Source organism: Gymnodraco acuticeps, unplaced genomic scaffold (assembly GCF_902827175.1).
Source record: "Gymnodraco acuticeps unplaced genomic scaffold, fGymAcu1.1, whole genome shotgun sequence".
Taxonomy (NCBI): Eukaryota; Metazoa; Chordata; class Actinopteri; order Perciformes; family Bathydraconidae; genus Gymnodraco; species Gymnodraco acuticeps.
In genome coordinates, this window is record NW_022990334.1 from 1,528,338 (window position 1) to 1,549,717 (window position 21,380).

The following is a 21,380-nucleotide window of genomic DNA, read 5'->3' on the forward strand; positions in this document are numbered from 1 at the left end:
ATTAGACATTTAGCTGTGATAAGAAGAAGAACACACCCACACAAATTCATATTCAATGTAATAATGACCAGTGGGACTCTACGGGAGTCTCAGCAGGACTGGGACAGGAGGTGGGGGGGGGGGGGATTTTCCACCAGGAGAAAAAGGAGGAAGTAAAACGGAGCAGACAACGCGCCACAGAGACAGAAATGAAAGAGGTGAAAAAAGAGAAGAAGAGATAGAAAATGAAGGATGGAGTTGGAATGTCACCTCCGTCGTTGTCTGTTCCATCACTGCAGTCAGTTTCCATGACAACGCTGCATCCGGGCCCACTCCATCCCGCCTGGCAGACGCAGCGCCAGCCGCTCTGCTCCAGGGTGCAGCGCCCGTGCCCGCTGCACAGCCCGGGGCAGCCGTCTGAGAGTGGGGTGTCCCACGTGCAGATAGACACACACACACACACACACACACACACACACACACACACACACACACACACACACACACACACACACACACACACACACACACACACACACACACACACACACACACACACACACACACACAGAAAAATAAGGACTTTTTAGCATGTGTGAGCATGTTTGAGGTACAAAAAGTGACAATTGGAATCAGAATCCAAAAACATCTCTATTTTTCCCGGGGGGAAATAGTGTTTTGTGACTGTTGCTCCACTTGAGAGTGAAAGGAAAAAAAGATCAATAGGGAAACAAATAGAATGAAAATATTCATATAAACGTAAGAAGTAGGAACAATGTGCTATGAAAAAAAGGAAATTAAATCAATAAACAATTCTTATGTAAACAAGTTAAAAGAGATTAAATTAAATGTAATAACATTAAAATGTGTACAGTATACTGTACATGTATAAACGTGAAATTAAAGCAAACATGTGCATTTAAAAGATAAAATAAAAATAAATAAAAGGATGCATTTAAACAAAAGATATTAAGTAAAAATTTGCAAACAAATATTTAAAACAAAATAAGTGAGATTATGGTAAAAGAGATCAAAATAAAAAGATAAAATAAAGTGAAATAGAATAATAAATGTAATAAAAAGATAAAAATTCAATACAAATAATTGAAATACAATAAAACATTATAATATAAATGAAAGAAATTAAAGTAATACATAGAAACATCATTTGAAATAAAATAAAATAGATTAAAGATAAAAAAGATACAATTAAAATAGGCATATAGTACGACAAAAAAGATGAATGTTACAATATATTAATTGTAATAAGAATATATTACCTTTCACAACAACGTCCAAATCATGAGTAACTGTAAGGGAAAACAAGTGAGAATTGGATGAGGGAATGCAAATGCCAACACTTCGTTTAACTGTTAATCATACTAATCAAAATATCACAAGGAATAATGCAACACACACACACACACACACACACACACACACACACACACACACACACACACACACACACCACACACACACACACACACACACACACACACACACACACACACACACACACCACACACACACACACACACACACACACACACACACACACCACACATGCACGCACACACTCACTCACTCACACCACATGCACACACACACACACACACACACCAATGTAGCAGTGCTCCCCTTCCCAGCCCGGCTCGCAGATGCAGGTCCCGTCGTGGCACTGGCCGTGCTCCTCGCAGCGGGGGTGGCACGCTCTCTGGTCGCACGCAGCGCCGTTCCAACCCTCCTCACACTGGCACTGGCCCTCCGAGCAGACGCCATGGCTGCCACATGGCACCGGGCACAGCTCTGCAGAACAGGTGGGTGGGGGGTACGCGTGAGAAAAAACAAGTGTTAGAAGGAGGGTGAATGAGAAGGAGGGGAGCAGATGGAGGAATCGAGTGTTGGAAGGTAGAAAACAATGACGTAAAAGAGGCACAGGAGAGCAGAATAACTCTAAATTGGGGGCGAGCGTTCGGATATAGGTGAGAGGATAACCTCAGAGACTAAAAAGTCTACTTTCTAACAATACGTAATCTTCCCACCTCCAATAGCTGAGCCCCCTGAAGGAGATGAAGAGTGAATAGACTCATAATAACAGCCAAATGATTCTTATTTGCACCACATATTTAAACTACAGGGACTTCAATTCAGCCCTATTATTCTTCTCTGACATTTTGATCAGATTTGGAGGCTATGTTAATACCCTCTCCTTTCCTACATCTCTCCATCTTTCTTTTTCTCAGCATTCTGTTTCCAGTATCCCTTTCTCGCTTTTGCTACATCCCAAAAATGATTTCTTTTTGTCTCTCTTCTGTCCTCACCATCTCACTTTCTCTCTCTCCTGCAGCAGAAGCTTCATCCATCAGTAAAGAAAGCAAAAGTGCTGGAGGCACACAAAGACTACTTATCTGGCTGCAATAAAAACTTATTTCAATTTAAATATACATAGCGTGGAGAGGGGAGTAAAGAAGTGGATTAACGTTGGAGAGTTTTTCAGCTCTCTATTAGAATTACATTAGCTTAGCTATGCTTCAACAAGACCAAGACGTAGAATCGAGGGGTCTTTTTTGATTAAAAGCCCGGCAGGTAGAGGGAGGCCGCTCATATCTTGGATATTCAGCCACGGTCTATCATTATCATCGGCTATAAGGAGGCCTGCATACACCTGAGAGCAGAAGCTAATGCCAATTGCCTTCAAATCACCCGTGTGCATGGTGGGACAGGTCCTTTGCAACACTACAGTTAAGCTGGTGTGATGGAAAGGGGAAGTCAGAGCTATAATGGCTACTTTCCTCTCCCTCTGTCAGTTTACAAGGACAAGGACTCTTTCTCTCTGACTGCATTCTATATAGTCCTTGTAAGAGAATATTTTAATCTGATCTGTTTATAGAGTCTGTTATTATTCCTTAGAGTCTGTGATACTGCAAACATCTGCTTGTAGTCAGTCAGAGACTCCTCTGTAGGTTGAGGTCACAGGTCAAACGCTTCTCCTATATCCGTGGGGGGTTTGAGACCTGGCAGCATCTCTTTGAGACAAGCAGACCATTGTCTCGCATCGGCTATTGATTATACGCGGGCTTTCTGGAAGCCCGCCTCTCCTCGTGTTGGTTAGATGTTTTGTGTCTTTTGGTTCAGAGATCGCTGGTGAAACACGGGACGGTGTGCAACTAAGTGATCTCCCCGGCCGTATGTAATTAATGTACTGTGATCAATAAACTCTCGGTGCTTTTGGCTAACAACGGTTCCAGACTCCTTCATTCTACCTCAACATTGCAACAACAGAAGTTTACCTTCACAGTCCTCTTCTCATTACAATGGCTAACTCTTGTTTTCTTCACTCGAGGTGGTTGTTTAGTTAAACAAGCGGAGAGCAGAGAAAGTTCAGGTGGGTGTAAACGTAAAGAATCTTTTACCACAATATCTAACAGCCGCGCGCTGACTTAAACGCGGGTAAAAGGGCCTGCAATAAACCAGTTTTCAAATGCCACGCTGAACGCTTCTCAGTCTCTGAAAGGCCTTCAAGCTAAACTACAATCTTGATTTGTTTCTTCTTTTAGCTGAAGGGGGATATGTGTGTGTAAGTGTGTGTGCGTATACAGTACGTATATGTATGTGAGTGTGCTGTTGCAAGAGGGAAGGGAGGGCGGGTAACCAGAGTGCTGCCTTCATAGTCATGAGGGGGAATCTCATTTAGCACCAACATGAAGAGAGAGTGTGAAACACACATGCAAACACACACACACACACACACACACACACACACACACACACACACAACACACACACACACACACACACACACACACACACACACACAACACACCACACACACACACACACACACACACACACACACACACACACACACACACACACACACACACACACACACACATGTTTCACAGAGTGGCTCCAATCCATATTCCTCTCTCATGTCTATCAAATCCCCAGAAAATAGTATCTGGCAATACCCACTCGCTGCAAGGACACTAGAGGAAACTAGAGATGTGCGCTGACAATTCTTAATGTTTTATTTCACGGGTGGGTATTACGCACCTCCCTTTTTGAGTCCTCTCTCCTGTCCTCTTTCCTCAGGTGTTCCAGATGTGCTCTTATCTCATAGAAGAAGAAAGCCTTCTCACACTTTTTGCTGCATGACCAAGGAGTCCTCAGTCGACCTTGGTTTGGGTTATCTTGCTCTTCATTTTGCGCCTATTTAATTTTAGTTTGAGGATGGAGATTTTCATGACTTCTTTTGTAGGTACAGTTTATGCATTGTGTTTATAAAGCTGTGACTAGCCCCCAGGAAGAGACGTAGGTGTTGAAGCTAATTTATGTAGTGGCCAAATGGCAGTACCAAACCTCAGTCAATGACTTCAATTGGGTCAACAACAAAAATTCCCATAGGCGAAGAGACGTCTGTAAATCAGCTTTAAAAAAGGTTTTTAAGGTGATCAACTTTACAGTATGAACACCTGGATAACCCTAATTTAAATCATTAGGCCCTAAAAGTTGTAAAAATCTCTTAAAGCCAAGTTATGTACCTGCTCCCCAAACTGTCTATATCCCTTTATTCTTATTCAGACAGTCCTCCACACTCACATAGTTTGTTTCCATGTTGTCATATGATAAATAAAACAAGTATATTCTGTAAATGGTCTTTTGGGTTTGGCAACTCAATTTCATTTTGCGGATCAAAAGTTGAGCCACAAAGGTTTCATGTATTTTTTGGCCAGAAGCAGCTGACAGTAATCCTCAGGTCTTACCGGTGTAGCAGTCGGGTCCGGTCCAGTTTGGCTGGCAGGCGCAGGTGTCTGACTCGGGGAGATAGGTGCCATGTCCCGAGCACTGCTCCTGACAGGCTGGCAGCGGGTCGTCACAGCTCACTCCTGCCCAGCCCGCCCCGCACACACACTCCCCGCGCACACACACGCCATGACCGCCACATTGAGGGTCTGCGCAGTCTACTGCAGAGCGGGGGAGAGGACGGAAAGAGAAAAAACTGAATGAGTCAGAGGTTTTGGGGAGGGAGGGAAAGGGCGGGGTTGGAGTGAAGGGGGGTTAGTGGGGGGGCGCCGGCCTCATTATAATCATCAGCTCACCGAGTATGAAAGCAGTGTTCTTTGCATCCCATCCAGGAGTTAACCACCCTCGCTACAATCCCTGTATCTGTTCCACAACATTACACTTCATAGGACACTTAGAACTGAGGCTTTGATAAGGGCTGAAATGGGTTGTGTGTGTGTGTGTGTCATGGTGGTCCTCGCGACGCAGCGCTAGTGTGTGTAATTACAGCTCTGAGCACCAAGTCAAAGCTCAGCAGACTCCGGCTCAAGCTCAGCTCAGACGCTCAAGGTCAAACAGCTGATTGGGTCTCTACAGACGGAGGTTGGGGGGGCAGCAGGGGCGGGGTTTGGGACAGCTTTGTTGTCAGTTAATCATCAAGTGAACCATCATAATGGAGTCAGAGAGCACGGCTTTGTTTACTTGTTTTTGCTAATTTATTGCTTGGCGTTACAAGGGTAGGATGTGATTTAGGCCTAGGGCTGGCTTCCTCTCTGACTGTAAGGTGACCCAGCTACCTATTTCATTTATATTCCTTTTATCTACCCATAGGGACCTTTAGTTTACTTTACTTATGGGTTTAATTGTTGGTTTTAATTGTATTACATTATTTACATTCAGGGGTGCAAACTCATCTGGAATGAAAAAGGTCACAAAGATGCAAACCCCCCACGGATGTCTGAGCATGTTCAAGCAGTGTGACCTTTACAATTATTGAACCGTGGAATACCAATAACACTTAGGATTATTACTGTATTTCACTGGCCATTGAGCAGTAATTCCCTTTTCATTATTCATATTTGAATTGATGCTTATACATCACATTTTGTAATATACACATTTTTACGTATTTATTGTTACATTTTGTAGTACAATGTGTACATTGTTACTTGACTTCTTATGTTAGAATAAATACAAATGTATTAGTATTTAAATTATTATTATTACATTTTAATTTACGTTATTCTTGCACATTTCTAACTGTAATACCTCTGTTAAAGGTGGGGTAGGTAAGTTTGAGAAACCGGCTCGAGATACACTTGTTATATTCCATGGAATGCTCTTAACATCCCGATAGCAATGAATATCTTAAGTGCTTTGACAAAACATCCATGAAAAAATGTCATCTGTGGAAGCCGTAGTACTGTAAAAAGCACGACCAATCATCTGAGCCGGCCCGGCTAAAGTAACTGGATGGCCTACCTGCCTGTCAGCCTTCCATCTGTGCACAACCTTATCTCGTGCCCTCATTGGTCATGTGCGCGTTCGTGTGTGTTGGAGGAGGGGCTCTGTAAGGAAGTGGCAGATTTCTTCCGGTTGTGTATTTTCAAATTCTAGCGCACTCGAGCTGGTTTCTCCAACTTACCTACCCCACCTTTAATATTCATATTGTTATTACATTTCATTTTAATTCATTTTTGTATTTGTTATTTTATTTGTAAAATGGAGCAGCATCTTATTTATATACTGATTAAAAATAAATATCAGTTGGACAACATTTGGATTTAGTTTTCTTTAGCGGGCTTATGATATATTATTGTATACTTGAAAAGCTAAATTATCATGACTATTCATTTTAATTGTTTTGTGTCTGTTGAAATGTTTAGTATTAGATGATGTGAAAGTATTGTGTCAAAATGTGAATCTATAAGAGGTGTGTTTGTATCTGATTTCTCTGTGGATTTATGGGTATTTCTGTCTTGATAGCAATGAATTGTAGGAGAAACATCTCAGGATTCCAGTATGATTCATATGCATTTTAATCGTAGACAAACACTGTCAAAATATTACACTGACAATTAGATGATGTGCAATTTACCTATAGGAAATGGATGTACATCATACAGATTTTGTAAAAAAATCAGCACTAAGGCTGCAATAATTGGCCAGCTGGGGAAAAGGGATTAGTATGGAAACCTGTTATTAAATGGGCCCAGGGGAAATGTTCTTAAAGCTCTTAGTATTGACAATCTCCTATGTAACCGGTCTGCTGTTGGTATTGGAAAACTGATGGAAAACTGATTTCCTGTTATTTTAAGCTACATAAACGTTATATAGCAGCTTTTGTCTTATCAACTCAATTTGTAATTTATAATTGGACTAAGACACATAGATTTTCCCTATTCACAATCCACAAAATCTATATTTTCTTTGGGAACTTGATGTTTGTGGAAGGGGCGGAGCCAGCTCTTACTGATAAAAAAGGGAGCGATCAGCAATTACAAAGTGTAATAAAACTTAAACTTAAAAGTAATTATATAATGCTTTATAATAGGCAAATATTGCCACGAAGCATTATAATGAAATAGAAGTACTTATAACTGTATTTCAGTATTATAAGAAGATTATATTGCAGAGGGTTTTTCCTTATTTGAATTGATGATCTAAGAATAGCCAGTGTTGTACAGCTCTTTAAGGCTTATTTGTGATCTTGGAGTGAATAAATGGAAATTGACTGGACTGGTTTTCACTTCACTTTATCCACACAGTCCGTAGAGTCTGCCGAGTCGGCGATAATTCTCTGTGGGTCTGACACTAAGAGGGCCCCTTGTCAAATTACACATTTGTCATTTGATCCATCGTCAATATCAAAATATCGATTAGTGCTGCTTTGAATTAAATGCTTATCTTAAAAATAGCAAGGTCACTCATTTGAATAAGTGGAGCCATCTTTGTTGTGACACAATAAAGGTGAGTATTTCGACATGTGAGAGAGTGACACATCTTACCTTGTTCACAGTTAACCCCCTTGTAGGCGGGGCTACAGATGCAGATGCCCTGGATGCAGGAGCCGTGATTGGAGCAGGTGGGGTCGATGCAATGACCTTCCTCCACGTTACACTCCGCCCCCTTCCACCCTGCCAGACACACACACCTTCCTTTCTCGTACAAACCGTTACCGCTGCACAACACGGGGCACGAATCTGCAACGGGGGAAACAAACACAGATTACAGCCACGTATTTGGGGTTGTACTCACATGCAAACACACACACACAAACACACACACACACACAAGCGGAGTGCTGCAGTATATTAGCCAGGAGACCGCAGTAACCTACCGTGAGTGGGGCTACGCTCTCTTATCTCGGCGAGTGCGCGGATTCAGCAAATCCTCAAGCATCCTCTGTCTCTCCCTCTTTCTCACACACGCGCACACACACACACACACACATTACAGCTTATCCCTCGCGCTGTTTCAATTTACTCAAGCACCACCTGAGCCCTGGCTACCGCGGCAACCCAGGAATTGTAGAAAATCCCCCCCAACGTCACCTCGCTTGCTCTGAACAGGCCGTGAAAACAATCGTGAAAACGGCAGATTAGGAGGGAGAGCATTAGTGGGGGTTTATAGAATGAGGCTGGAGAAGTGGAGCTACGCAGAGATGGAGAGCTGTGTGGTAATGACAGCCAGGTAGAATAAGTGAGCATGTGATGACGCATTGACAGTAACAACCCCCCCCCCCCCACCCCTTTCCTCTGTATGGCAGCTCCTGACTTCAAATGGATTAGAAAGAAGATGCAGAACCAAAACGCCGTTTCTTTCTTTTTTCGGGATAATTTGCAGTGAAGGCCCCCGTGCGTTCTTGCGTGCGGGCATGTGTTACGTGTTTGTTTGATCCTTTTGTTAAATCTAACACGCTGTACCCCGCAGAAATACATTTCACGCTTCACTTTTTTTTACAACTCTTTGCCAGAACTCGCTGTCTAACTTTTCAAACGGGGAGAATTTTATGACGCGGGCAAATGAGCGAGGATGAGAGGAGTTGGATGAATAAATGATGAGCGTAAATAAATCATAGAATGTGATATCATATCAGCTGTTTCTACACAATGAGACAGATACAACTACAATGATTGTACATAGAAGGACAGAGGAGGGGAACGAATATGAAAAATAATGGAGAAGAAAGACGCATAAGGAAGGAGGAACTCATTTGCAATAAATACACACATTTTTCTGTTACCACAGCTTATTTCTCCGTGCCATTAAACAACTCTCTTCCTTGTCCATCAGTTGCTGTCAAAAAGAGTCAACACCTCCTGTAAATGTTCAAATTAGCATCTGCATTCACATCTGAGCCCCGGAAGGCTTTTAATGAGAAACATATGTGCAGGAAGTGTTACGTTTTATTGACAGTTGCTTAACGGCACCTGAAAAACAGCCTAATGGAATCAAAATGACGGAAAAAAGTAGGTGGTTGATGAAAAAAGGAAGAAAATGAAGTCGGAGATGCAGAGTGGTGATTATACATGATGGTAGGTGTGTTAATGGGAGCGGTGGTGTGGAAATGCACATTATATTGACGGTACATCCACACTAATAGGTTTTGTTTAACAGTGCACAACTTGTGTTATGCTTACGCCAAGTGTCCACACTTTTCAACAAGACTTTTTGGAAGCCTGCAGATCCACGTTTTGGTTGAAAAAGTCTGCGTTTTATTCCCTTATGGAGACTTTTGATGATGCTGACACCCACTTCCGCTTCCTAATTGGGTCTTCTTTCCCTTGTTCCTCGTGTCCCTATTATATGCCCCTGTCTTTCTGGAACAAATCAAACCACATCACCCTTAGTCCTGGTGTTTCCAACTCCTACCAGTGCACTAAAGGCCTATACACGCCTGAAAATAGTCCTTTACAAATGCACTAATTACTCCTATTTGTTTTTTCATTGTGAATCATCACCTGTGATACGTTTGTAGAAAAAGTGACAATAAAGTGATCAAAAAGGAATCATAAGGAAAACTAAGACCTAATTGTGATCATTTTGACTAATATTGCCTCTTAAGTTATAGGGATGGATCGTTTTTGCAATAGTATTGTTATTATCCTTGAAAAACAAATATGTTTTAAGAGGCCTTGTTATGCTTTTTGGGGTTTTCCTGTGGAGTTTAATATACTGTAGGTTTGTGTGCATGAAACACCTCCATTGGTCTCCTTTGTTTGTTTGTAACACTCACGCTTCTCTTGGCTAGTGCTCCAACACATTGTGAGGCTAAGGGACAGACTGGTCTCTGGTTTCAGACAGAGGGTGAAAAGAGGTTCAGGCAGTATGAGAAAAATAAAGCACTTTTTGAACATTGATGCATGTAAACATGTCACAGTAGAGGCACAAATTACAAATATGAAATCGAAAAATTAGCAGCATTACCTCTTTAGAATACTATCTGTAGGGTTGGATATTTCAAATTGTATTTCACCACATATTAACCTTTAACAAATATTCTGCTTCCCGTGATTTGATTATTGAACTAGTCCATAATGCAATGTCCATTAAATGTGCAGCCTTAGTTGAATATCAGTATTGACAACATACCAACTAATGGGGACGATATGTTAATTTTCAGGTTTACCCTTGCACTTTGGGTTTCTACAAGAAAATGTTTACATGCTCAATCAATCAATCAATCAATCAATGTTTATTTATATAGCCCAAAATCACAAATGTTACATTTGTCTCAGTGGACTTTACAGTTTGTACAGAATATCAGTATGACAATACGACACCCTCTGTCCTTAGACCCTCACATCGTGCAGACGTGCAATAGATGCCGTGTGTAAATTGAAAAGATAATACATTTGCAACATAGGTAGTCCAAATGTTTGGAAATGCATGCGTGTATAATAGGAAGATGAATCCACAAGGATATCCATCCAGGACCTATGATCCAGGACCACAGCCACGACTCAAGATCCAGGGCTCGCGATCCAGGACACAGGACCGCAGGATCACATGCTCAATGTTGAATAAACACTACGCTGTCTTGCTTGCGAGAAAAACTGCAAAGGTCATTCTCAAGCTCTTGGTGGAGAAACTCAGATGGGTGGTGGTATATTCTAATGAGCCTTAATGTGGCATAAGAAGAGTAGTCAAATTTGATAAATGATTGGTAGGCACCCAAGATACCAAGAGAAGTTAGTGAACTGACAATGAAATAGTGTGTATTACATGGTATGTCCCCTTTGATCCGTTATCAGAACGCATCTTACCTTTGGCACAGTCTGGACCCAGGAATCCAGCGAAGCAGTGACAGTGTCCGGCCACACACTCTCCGTTTCCATTACAGTGTGTGGAGCAGCCATCCATCGAGTCTGCACGACCAACACACAGTCACACACACAGTTATAAATCAGACACAAAAGGCAAAGGAAACTAAACTTGAATATATTCCTTTTATAACTCCGTAAGCTGGCATGGCTCACTGTTATTGAATGAGAGATCTGATAAGCAATGGATGGCTCCCCAGACTCGGAGGCTATATTAGATTAGTCTGATCCAGCTGCTATCACTCTCTGGGGAATGGCCAAGCACTCACTTACACTCAGTAGCACTAAGCACATTATACTGCATTACAGGTTGGAAACACACAACGCGCAAATTTACAAACATCAAGGCTTAATCAACAAACTGTTTACAAGGGGCGCAGTTTTGAACGAGATTGAAAAACATTGAATCTGACATTGTGAATGGACAAGTTAGTGGAGAATGGCTAATGCTGTGTCGCTACACTGGCGGAATGGCGTAGATCAATGTGATGCTTGTTCCTACGAGTCATTTTGTCTAGATGCGTGTTTCTTCACATCTCTAATAATAATCCTTATATTTATTATAGCGCTTTATCAATGACTCTCAAAGCGCTTACAAATACACATTACACATACAGATCATACATGTAATGGTCATCTACTGTGGACAATACCCACAGGAGCACATTCGGGTGAAGTGTCTTACCCAAGGACACAACGACCTGACGCAGTGGGGCGGGAGCGGGTTTCGAACTGGAGTTCCCCAACGCCCCCTTGATCTGATGATCAAACGCACAGAACACTGCGCCTCCCGTCCCAGTGACATCTCTTAAAGATGTACGCATTTCCTCATATTCCTCCATCAAACTTCAATTAGACGCCTGTCTTTTTACCGTTCGTCCTTTTCCTCCCATTGATATAATGTCCGTCATGTCAGATCTCATTCTCCGGGCACAGACAGAATGGCAAAGGATAGATAAAGGGAGGGTGAGCACTTCCATGCTTTGGGAGCATTATATAACACAGCTGAGCTTGTCCCAGATGGAAGATTCTGCGGGAGAAGAGTCTGGCAACAAGACGTTTAGACTGCTGATTGTTGTGTGCCAGACGCGCTCTATCTAAGCAAGATAGAGTCATTATAGCGGGTGTCATCCTTTGTTTGACCCTGCTCTGCTCCTCTGAAAGGGGATCGACTCTAGAGTCAAACCACTGCAGTCCCCTGGCACGAAAAATCCTTCCGAGGCAGGGCTCACGCACATTTACAAACACACGCGCAGAGTTATTATGTGGCGCCCGCCTGGAGGCGCGTGTGACACATGCTAATGAACAGTCGCTGCAAGTAGCCAGCAGCGTGGCGCTATCCTCCACGGCAGCGCATCACCAAAGAAAGCAAAGTCCTTTTCACCTCTGTCATCGTCACTGTGATGGAGAGAAGGAATGGCAATCATCATTTCTCCCACACAGTCGCAGACCGTTTCTTTCTCTCTCTTACAAAAAAGCTTTGCATACAAATTATGTTGGAAGATGAGAAGTCCTCATCTGGGCCAGTTTTAAGCAAGGATCTCTTTAGATTCAAGATGCAAGGCTTTATTGTCATGTGCACGCTAGCTACAGTGTAGATATGGCAAGGAAACACTCAAGGCACAGGCTCCTCCAACAGTGCAACATGAATATATATAGAACATAAAACAAATAAAACATTTGTAGTTATCCCAGGTATATACGAAATCACTGGAGATGGTCTAAGTAAGCAAAACATGTTCCTTTTTTGAGAGACAAGAGAACACAAGCCGTGTCGATATCCTGTTTATATACTATAGAAATGCCTTTCCTTTCGAAGTATCACATTTCGACATTGTTGACTTTCGCGGATTCAAGTGGTGTTCCAGAGGCTCCGCTGCTTTCATTCTAGACTCGGCTGTTTCCCTCCCATCCTCGGGCCTCAGATACGAACACTGACGTCCTTTACTTGACCCTACACACACATTTTCCTTGCTCATCCTAGTGTATATTCTGAAGCACTCAGGGAAGGCACAATACATCTTGACACTACATGTATTTTTTACTGAATAGAGAGGTGCACTGATGACGTATTTATGAAGGCTGATCACGAAGTTAGCATCGCATGGCTCCCTCGACTCAAGTTTTTAAATTGGATTTTGGAATATTATCTGTGGCTAACACACTATATGATATGTATACAGTTTGTTCAGCAGGATAACCTCCACATATTAACACTTCATTGTAATTCTTGAAGAATACATGCAATTGGCAGATATCAAAAGCTTACCTAATGCTATAAACAAACTCGGCGTGATGACGTTTAGTAGTCTCATTTAGTCACTTATTAGCAAGCGCTGTTTTTTATGGCACATAGAAGCTTTGGACATTCACCAGTGGGGTATTTATTGCCATATTTTATGTCAGAGAACAAAATTAAAAAATCTCTTAAACTGTGTTTACCACAGACCTTATTTCAACCGCAAATACGCACAATAAACCTTTGACTTCGGGACAAGGGAAACTGAGGTGCTAATATGATAAGTCATTTCCAGGTTTTAAGACTCATTACTGCACCACTTTATTAAGTCATTTGTTAGCAACTGGTTTTTTTATGAAACATAAAAGCTTCAGACATACACGAGTGGGGGTAATTACTGGAATATTTTATGTTGTAGAATAAAATGTGAAAAACTTATTTTAGGTTTCTAACGACAAACACTTTTAAAGAAACCTTTGAATTCAAGAAGAGGGAACAGGAAGTGTTAAAATGCTTAGTCATTGCTGGGTTTTAGGACTCATTTCTGCACTGCCTTATACATTGGATTATATCATGAAAAGCACTTCTATGAAAAAGTATTTTTCAAGTAAAATTCCAATGTTGTGTTAAGCACCTGACAAATGTAATGAACACAAACTCCTCTGCAGGGTCACGGAGTTCCTTCCAATCCGCAGGTGATGATTGATCCGTCAGTACGCTCACAAGGCTGTGCACTGCAGCACTGTAACAGTTATATAACTGCCGTGTCTTTCAGGTCAATGCTTCAACTACAAAACTCTGCAGGCAATTAACAGGTAATGTATGGTGAGCCATGTCTTTATTTGTTACAGTGTACATATTCTGCGTGCATGTGTGTGAGCATCCGTGAGACACCCACTCGGTTCTTTCCACTCGCTAAACCCTTCCCAGTTAGAAATCACTCATGCCATAAGTTATTGCAGTTAATGCTATTATAAATCGGGTGCTCCCATCCAAGTGATCTGATTGGTCAAATAAGCATTGCAATTGTGCTTTATGAGCCTGTAAACTTTCAGCCATTCTTTACGACCCTTGGGCTTTATGAATTTATGAAAGAAAAAAAATGGCTGTTCAGCTAACTAGAAGCAACCGGCCGTAAGCCGACCACTTTTTTGTTTGTTTTTTTTTATAATTTTTTGTTAAAAGTTCTGGGTTTCTATCATGAAACCTTCGACTTTATTTTGTCGGCCATTGTGTAAAAGATATAATATTCAAGAGGTTGTGTGATGACAGCTGAAGTGGAGCAATTATGCATAATTAATAGCCCTGCAGGAGGAAGCTCCACTCTCCGCCTTTGTGCGGGCTGAAGAGAATTAAAAGAGAGGAAAATAGAAGAAGACGGGGCTGGAGTGGCGTTGCTGAAATGGCAGATATCATTATGCCGGAGAACAGTGGGTCACATGTAAATGTCAATAACAGTGGAAATGAAAACAAAAGAAAGGAAAAGTTTTTCTCTTCAGCTGTTTTTCTGCACAGAGTGGAGAAAAACCTGTTTCAGAATCCCATTTGAATCTGCATAATGAAGCCTATTTTCATATCAGCAGGTGTTCCGCACACCTTTCTATCATGTCTTTCTACAATTTATATGTGGGGCGTTTATACATTATAGTCCGAATCACTGAGAAATGATGGTAGATAGTGTATAGACATATAAGCATATATGATTGTATATGTGTACAGTGTGGGTGCCTGCAATTGTATATGTTCCATCCTCCTCTGCAGTGGCACCTGGATACGGGTTGAGAGTGTGTGTGTGGGTGTGTGTGTGTGTGTGTGTGTGTGTGTGTGTGTGTGTGTGTGTGTGTGTGTGTGTGTTGTGTGTGTGTGTGTTGTGTGTGTGTGTGTGTGTGTGTGTGTGTGTGTGTGTGTGTGTGTGTGTGTGTGTGTGTGTGTGTGGTTCAGTGAACAGATCACAGAACAGCGTAATGTCTTCTGACTGATACAGGTCAACTGACCACACGCATGCAGCTTTGATTGTTCTCCCAGAAACCTACTGCTCTTCTAACTTTATCGAAATGAAGATTATAGTGATTATCTATGAAAGCCTCATTACTCTTTCAAGCATGCTGTTGATAATAAAGCAAGTCCCCTTTTTGTGAGAACAAGAATCCTTCGGCATCATTTTATGTATTGTTTTGCCATTCTTTATGTGCTCATATTTCCCTTCTCGTCATACACTCCATTGATTCGATTTTTTATTTGTATGATAGTCTCTGCTATTCTCTTATCTATACTCTGTTTCTTTGTTGTATCCGGTTACTTTTCGCTGCGGAAAAGCTCGATTTCCCGACAGAGATCATTTAATTTCTCCCTCGTCGTTTCCCCATAAAGCTCCACCGTGAGCTACGGCATACTGTGTTTTTATTAGAATGTATTGTGATGTAGCTCAATGGTTTTGATTTTCTGCCTCCAAAGCAACGCAGTGTTTGTAGCCCTCGTTAGAGGTGTAAATGGCCAGTGAAATGAACTTTGACATCATTCCATTAATATTATTTTCCTCTTACAAGCCAAATCACTTGATTCATTATTTGGAAAACCTAAGTGGAGGAAAAACGGGCTGCTATTCTGAGCCCATCTGTCGTGTCTATATTTGTTTTGATTATCGGAGAGGAAAGAGGAAACCGTTTGTAAACGCTGCCGTTTCTTTCTCCTGCTTAGCTCGAGATATGGGGCTGAAAGTAGGTCTGGTATGTTCCACACTTTTGAGATGCCACACGTGTCAACAAATGTTTGACAGCACTGAAATCAAATCTGTGTTCAGCAGTGGCATGCTGTCAGTCATTATAAAAAGAACTGTGTCAATATGACACAAAATGAAAGATGTCGATAGTGCAATGTTTTCGCATAATGATGCTGTTCAATGATTGGCTTACAGCTTGGGTGCTTTTTATAGGTCTGTGATACATTTATTTATGTTATAGGCATTGTGAAAGCCCTGTGTTGTGTTCTTGATTGTGATCTGAATAACATAAATACTAAATAAAATATAGCCATTTAAAGATCGGAGCGGCAGAAATCCCAAAATAGAATCAGAAAGAGTGTTTCTCAAAACATCTGTTCATCACACATGGATTCCTTTGAATGCAATCTCACTTGTGTGCCACATTTAAATAACCAAGTCTCCCCACAATGTTAATGTGCTAAAACATGTCCCAACTCTTTTGTTTTGTTATTTCAACACTGATTTGGGAGTGAGTGAAGATGAAGAAAACTGCCCTGGTAATTATCCACTTGTCTATATTCAGCCACGTACTCTTGCATTATTCACATCCTTCAATTTACTCTGGCATCCGTGTGTTTCATAGCAATGAGCTGCAGTTAGCCAGCCCTGTCATTACCACAGGAGCTGTCCTCCCCTCTCCAACGGCTGTCTCTTGCCATGCCAAGCTCACTCTTATAATGGGAAAAAGTTCCCTTCAAATGTCAATGACTCTCAAACTACTCTTGGCCATGTCCTGTCTGTCTGCAGATGAAAGGGGAGAAAGGACAAGAGTGAAGTAACCCTGAGATACAAGCACGAAAAACACTACAATTATGTAACCCACTCAGGTTCAATGTAAAGTAAAAGGAGTGTGTTCAGAACGCGTTTTTTTCCTCAAAAGGAACCTGATAAAGAGCTTTTATCTGGTTGAAAAGAGAGTATATATATATATATATGTGATCGCTTCAGTTCCCTGTCGCAATGGGCTGTCTGACAGCATGGTAAAACAGCGAACATTGTATAGCCAACAGAGATGGGGTCGTTACTAAAAAAAAGTAATATATTACATATTACATATTACATATTACTTTAAAAAATAGTAATATATTACACTACTTCGTTACTCTCTGCATAAAGTAACTCGTTACTTTACTCGTTACTTTACTCGTTACTTTACTCGCAGGGCCGGCCCGCCCCTCCCTGCAGGCAGATCACGCAGACTGCGGTGCACCTACAGTGTGCGCGCCACAGTTTTGCCTCTGCGTGACTCCACTTGCACCCCCAATTACTATTGCATTAAGGAAGACCTAACACAAGTCTTTCTTTGTATATGCTCTAAAATAGGCTACCAGCCACACAACAAGCTAACAGTCTGTGAAACGTCAAGACACTAATTAATGAAACCAGTTCAAGACGCATTATTCTTATCATTCTTTATGAGCGCATAACGGTAAGGTATCTAATTACTTATTTATTTAGTATTCCATAACTTAGTAACAGAGATGGTCAAACTAAAGTGGTAGAGACATGGCAGAATTCCTACAATGAAGCGGGACATTGAACTGTTCACCCGTGAGAGGGCGATCAACAAAAGAGAGCGAGCGGCCCCGTTGAGGGAGTTTACAGATGAAAAGACTCAGCCATGTTTATGCAGCACTGCACGTGGAGATGTTGTCTCGCAAGTCGCGCAGATTACATAGGCCTACATGTAAATAAACCTGCGGCGGAAACCCCTCTTGTCTGTCAGTGAGTGTGATTATTTTACAAAAGTAACGAAGTAACGCGTGTCGGGGCAATGTTAGTAACTGTAGTGTGATTACCGAATTATAAAAGTAACGCGTTACACTACTCCGTTACCGACAAGAGTAATAACGTTACTTTGTAACGCGTTACACCCAACTCTGATAGCCAATAGAAGCACGATTGTTACGCAGTTACGTCACTATGTGCAGGAGAGAAACTCCCTCTGGAGGAAACACACATATTTTAGCCTTTGCAGACCATTTAGAGGAACAAAAACCTAGATTACACACTACAGGAAAGGGAAAACCCCAAAAAGCTAAATTGGGCCCCTTTAAGATTCCGTGCTGGTACTACTGTCCATTTCTCACAATTAAGGATTGGCGGACTATGGATAAGTACCTCATACAAACCCAACCTAAAGAAACAAACTATTATTTTATGCAGTACAGTTAAGAAAGTCATATTCTAGATTTAGGATAGTAAAATAATGATACTGTATATCATTTATCTATAACCTAACGAGGCTTGTGTGTCCAGCCAACAGATGAAACTGGACAATGTTTGACGGATATAGAAAATGTTTCACTTTGTTTTCTCCTGACCTTTTATAAAGGAATGTGCAATATTTTGTTTAGTAAGATAAAAACAGATATTGATTTTGTTAATATGGATGATGCATAAAGGTCTGGTTGGCTGTTCACATGAAACATTTAGATTAGTTACCTGGAGAAAGCCTTGGAGATGAGGACACAACCCAATCCTTTTCAGTTTAGTTCATTTGAAAAACGCAGTATTTCATAAACGTTATTTGAAATAATATCATCTTATTATATAATATAGCAATGTAAATCAAAGGTGTCTTATATCTGTTAAACAGCTAAAGCAATCATTACATTCAGTGAACAAAAAGAAGAAGAGTCATTAGCTTTGAAATGTGTGTGGAGTAAAAGTACAAAGTATCATAAAATAATCAAGTTAAGTAAAAGCACCTCAGAATTGAAGTGGTCAGGTTCTTTCCAACATTGATAACTAACTAACTAATTAATTATAAAATAAAAATACACATTATGCCATAACTACTAGTGCCGATGCACTTTGGCCAATACAAAAATAAATAAATACATACAATTCAAAATGATAAACTTAAAACATTTTTATAAAACAATTGCATTTTAAAATGTTTTATTTCTGTACGTAGCACACGCTAATGTATTTCTTGCTTTCTGAATTTTCTATCTATGGTTGAATGCCCTTATTGTAGTTCTCTTGGAATTAGAGCATCAGCTAAATAAGACTTGATAATGTGGAAGAGGAATGGGAAGAAAGGCTACCAACATGGGTGAATCTGTGATAATGACATAACAATGATCACTCTCCTCACCTATGGGAGTGCTGTGCAGCAACACTTGCTCCAGGTTGCGTCCGTCGTTGTAGAGCGCCAGGTGCCAGGTGCCGGGGTCCATGTACTCTATGAAGCCCGTTTCTTGGAGGCCGCTCAGCAGCAGGCCTTTGGGAGCTTTGGCAGTCAGGACGGGATCAGTCAAAGACCTGGGCAGCGCCTTCCCGTCCAACAGCTTCACAAAGTCGAACTGGAACACAATACCCATACAACACAATCAGACAGTTGGAATTGGAGCAAGATGGGAAATCACCAAACCTGCATAAATGCAACCGAAATGTGCAAGCCAAACGTTGTGCAGTGATGTGTGGCTGTTGTTGTGTGAGCTTTGTGAAAACTGTCAATTGTATGCTACGGGGAAATGGCATGAATACAAGAAGCTGGGGAAAAGCATTAGACGTGGATATCAGATGTGAAACAGGAATCCAAAAAAAGAACGGTATGTGAAATCATCGTCCATGGCAGCTCGGTCCTCCACCAGACGTGTTCCCCAGCAGTCGCTTCGACAACTTGACGTGCTGCTAATAGCGTGGGCAGGCTTTACCACCCAGGCTTTCAAATGGAACAGACTATTATTTCATTTGTTTAAACCTCCCCGTGCTTCTTTCTCACCCTCTTTAACTTTACAACCACCCTCGTCTCTACCTCCCCTTCCTCTCCATCCTTAAACCTCCTTGAACTCGCGAGCTCTCGCTGAGTCTTATTCCCCCTGAGGGCTGTGTGTCACACTAGTGTCAAAAACAGCTAATTAGACCTCTTCATGCAGGCGAGAGCAGGGGCGCACTGATGTTAAAAAGCAGATGACTCAGTGTGTGTTGTATTTTTGTCTGTGTGTACGTGCCTCTTGCATGGCACAATGAGGCTCTACAGGGTGTACAATAAGGGTATGTGTGTGTTTAGCTTCTGGAAATGTGCTACAGACACTACACTAAGCAACAGATCACTAATTGTTGTGTCTTTGACATGTGTCCACACTTTTTGAGTATTTTTTTGAAAGATCTCTGTCCATAAAGGAAAAACTGCTAAATGTCTTCTTCCGCTTCTTGTTTTGACTTACATGACATGTTGCATTAGTTAACATTTTAAAATAGCGGGATTATATTGTGACTCATTTTTCCATCATGTCGTCGGCTGTGAAACAGAAACAGTAAAGCCTAACTTCCTTTTGAATTGTCCTCATTTACATATTGTTCTGTTTCTGTTGTCAAAATGAGGATAAAAACAGTGATTTGTTCCGGGCTCATAAATGCTACCTGTTAAACAGACAGACAGCACGTCCTGCTCTGCTGATCTCAATCGTTAATTTGTCTGACAAAACAAGCGTAAACACAGTTTATTGACACCTGTGTTGTGTGATTGGCTTTACTGGTGCTTAAAATGGGCGATCACGGTTGGATTTGTAACATGGTTAGATGAGACAGGAAGTTGTCACTCTTCCTTACCTCTTGTTGCTACACAACCCCTGACCTGTCTGAGCAGGCATATTTATATGGAATTAAATGTGATGGCTAAGGTACCTACCGAGTCAACAAGGTAGACATCTGTGACTGTAGGGGGGGGGGCTGTTTGATATTCAGCCATTGCATCCCCACATCCTTAGTATCTAAACGTGTCCAGTACATTTAAGATTTAAGTAAGGGAAGGGCGCCTTGCTCCTGTTTTGTCTTTGTTATTATGTATCATTTAATTTTCTGTATGTTTTGTGCCACCTTGGGAGGATGGCGTGGAATATAAAAAAAAAAAAGTTGTTCTCAAAATGAATAACAAATGTTTAACACTAAATCTAACACAACCGAATCTTGTGTTGTCAGTGACTGAATCAGTATTCCCTCATTATTTTATTAACCCGTTGAGCCCCGAGCCTGTTTTTCAGGCCTCAGGCTCAAAAATGACATTTCCAGAACAATTGACTATATCTTCACTAAGGGGTAAATTAACAATCTTTTTTCTCAAAGCAATGATAAACCTGTGAGTTGGATGTAGAAAAGTCAGAATCAATATAGCATTTTTTTATTTTAAAGTAAATTCAGATTGAACATGGTAAACAATTTTAAATCATAGTGTCCGTCCAAAAAAAAAACATTACTTATACGTACAGTACGTAGTGAAAACCACCCTTGAATGATGGGATAGAAGATTAAAAGCTTTAGGAATCCAAACTAAGTA

The 21,380-nt window shown here is 41.2% G+C and overlaps 1 protein-coding gene across 1 annotated transcript in view; it reads right to left on the reverse strand.

Moving 5' to 3' along the window:
* tenm1 (teneurin transmembrane protein 1) overlaps positions 1-21,380 on the reverse strand; it is a 212,891-nt gene that overhangs the window by 90,505 nt on the left and 101,006 nt on the right. The window contains 7 exon segments of the mRNA XM_034223176.1: positions 250-396; positions 1,260-1,289; positions 1,603-1,788; positions 4,749-4,949; positions 7,776-7,970; positions 11,037-11,138; positions 19,197-19,404. Of these exon segments, the coding sequence (XP_034079067.1) occupies positions 250-396; positions 1,260-1,289; positions 1,603-1,788; positions 4,749-4,949; positions 7,776-7,970; positions 11,037-11,138; positions 19,197-19,404 (1,069 nt within the window).